Consider the following 1,106-nt stretch of genomic DNA (forward strand, 5'->3'; position numbering starts at 1 on the left):
AAACTGAAAGAAGCCCGTCGTATATATGTATATATATATATGTATGTATGTATGTGTTTGTGTGTATGTGTTTGTGTGTCTGTGTTTGTCCCCCCTCCCACCAACACTTGACAACCGATGCTGGTGTGTTTACGTCCCCGTAACTTAGCGGTTTGGCAAAAAGAGATTCGATAGAATAAGTACTAGGCTTACAAAAGAATAAGTCCTGGGGGGGGTCGATTTGCTCGACTACAAAGGCGGTGCTCCAGCATGGCCGCAGTCAAATGACTGAAACATGTAAAAGAGTAAAAGAGTATATATACACACACAAACACATGTACACACACACACACACACACACACACACAGAAATGAATAGGAGGAAGAAAGAGAAGAGATGGAAAAAGAAAGAGTGTACTGTACCAAGATGTGTGCAATGTCTTCCTGTCCCGAATCCAAGGCCAGCCAAAGGGGACAGTTGTTGTCCTTGTCCACTATGTTCATGTTGACGCCACTGGCACACAGGGCCTCTACAATGACAGGAAGGTGGCGCTTGATCGCCAGCTGTAGAGGAGCATCACCCTCAGGGGTCCTGCAAAGGAGAAGACAGATGGGGATTGTTTCGTTTTTTGTTTTTTTTAATGAGCGAGTGAGAGAGAGAGGAAGAAACTGGAGACAAACAGACAGACGGATAGAGAGAGAGGTAGACAGGCAGACATAGACAGACGGAGAGAGAGACAGACAGATGGGCAGCGACAGAGAGACAGACGGATGGACAGACAGAGACAAACAGACAGACAGAGCCAGACAAACAGACGGAGACAGACGGTGGGGGTGGTGGTGATGATGATGATGATGATGACAATAATAGTAATAATAATAATAATCCTTTCTACTGAAGGTACAAGGCCTGAAATTTGTAGGGAGGGGGACTAATCAATTACACTGACCCCAGTGTATAACTGGTACTTAATTTATTGACCCCCCCCCAAAAAAAGCATGAAAGGCAAAGTCGACCTCGGCGGAATTTGAACTCAGAACATGGTGACAGGCGAAATACCACTCAGCATTTTGCCTGGCGTGCTAACGATTCTGCCAGCATGATGATGATGATGATGATGATGATG

The 1,106-nt window shown here is 45.4% G+C and overlaps 1 protein-coding gene across 1 annotated transcript in view; it reads right to left on the reverse strand.

Annotated features, from left to right (window-relative positions):
* The window catches only part of LOC106881632 (rabankyrin-5), a 24,860-nt gene that overhangs the window by 9,218 nt on the left and 14,536 nt on the right, over nucleotides 1-1,106 (reverse strand). Inside the window, exon 9 of the mRNA XM_052978127.1 lies at nucleotides 403-572. Within this exon, the coding sequence (XP_052834087.1) occupies nucleotides 403-572 (170 nt within the window). The remainder of the gene's footprint in view (nucleotides 1-402; nucleotides 573-1,106) is intronic.

The sequence above is a fragment of the Octopus bimaculoides genome, chromosome 30 (assembly GCF_001194135.2).
Source record: "Octopus bimaculoides isolate UCB-OBI-ISO-001 chromosome 30, ASM119413v2, whole genome shotgun sequence".
NCBI lineage: Eukaryota > Metazoa > Mollusca > Cephalopoda > Octopoda > Octopodidae > Octopus > Octopus bimaculoides.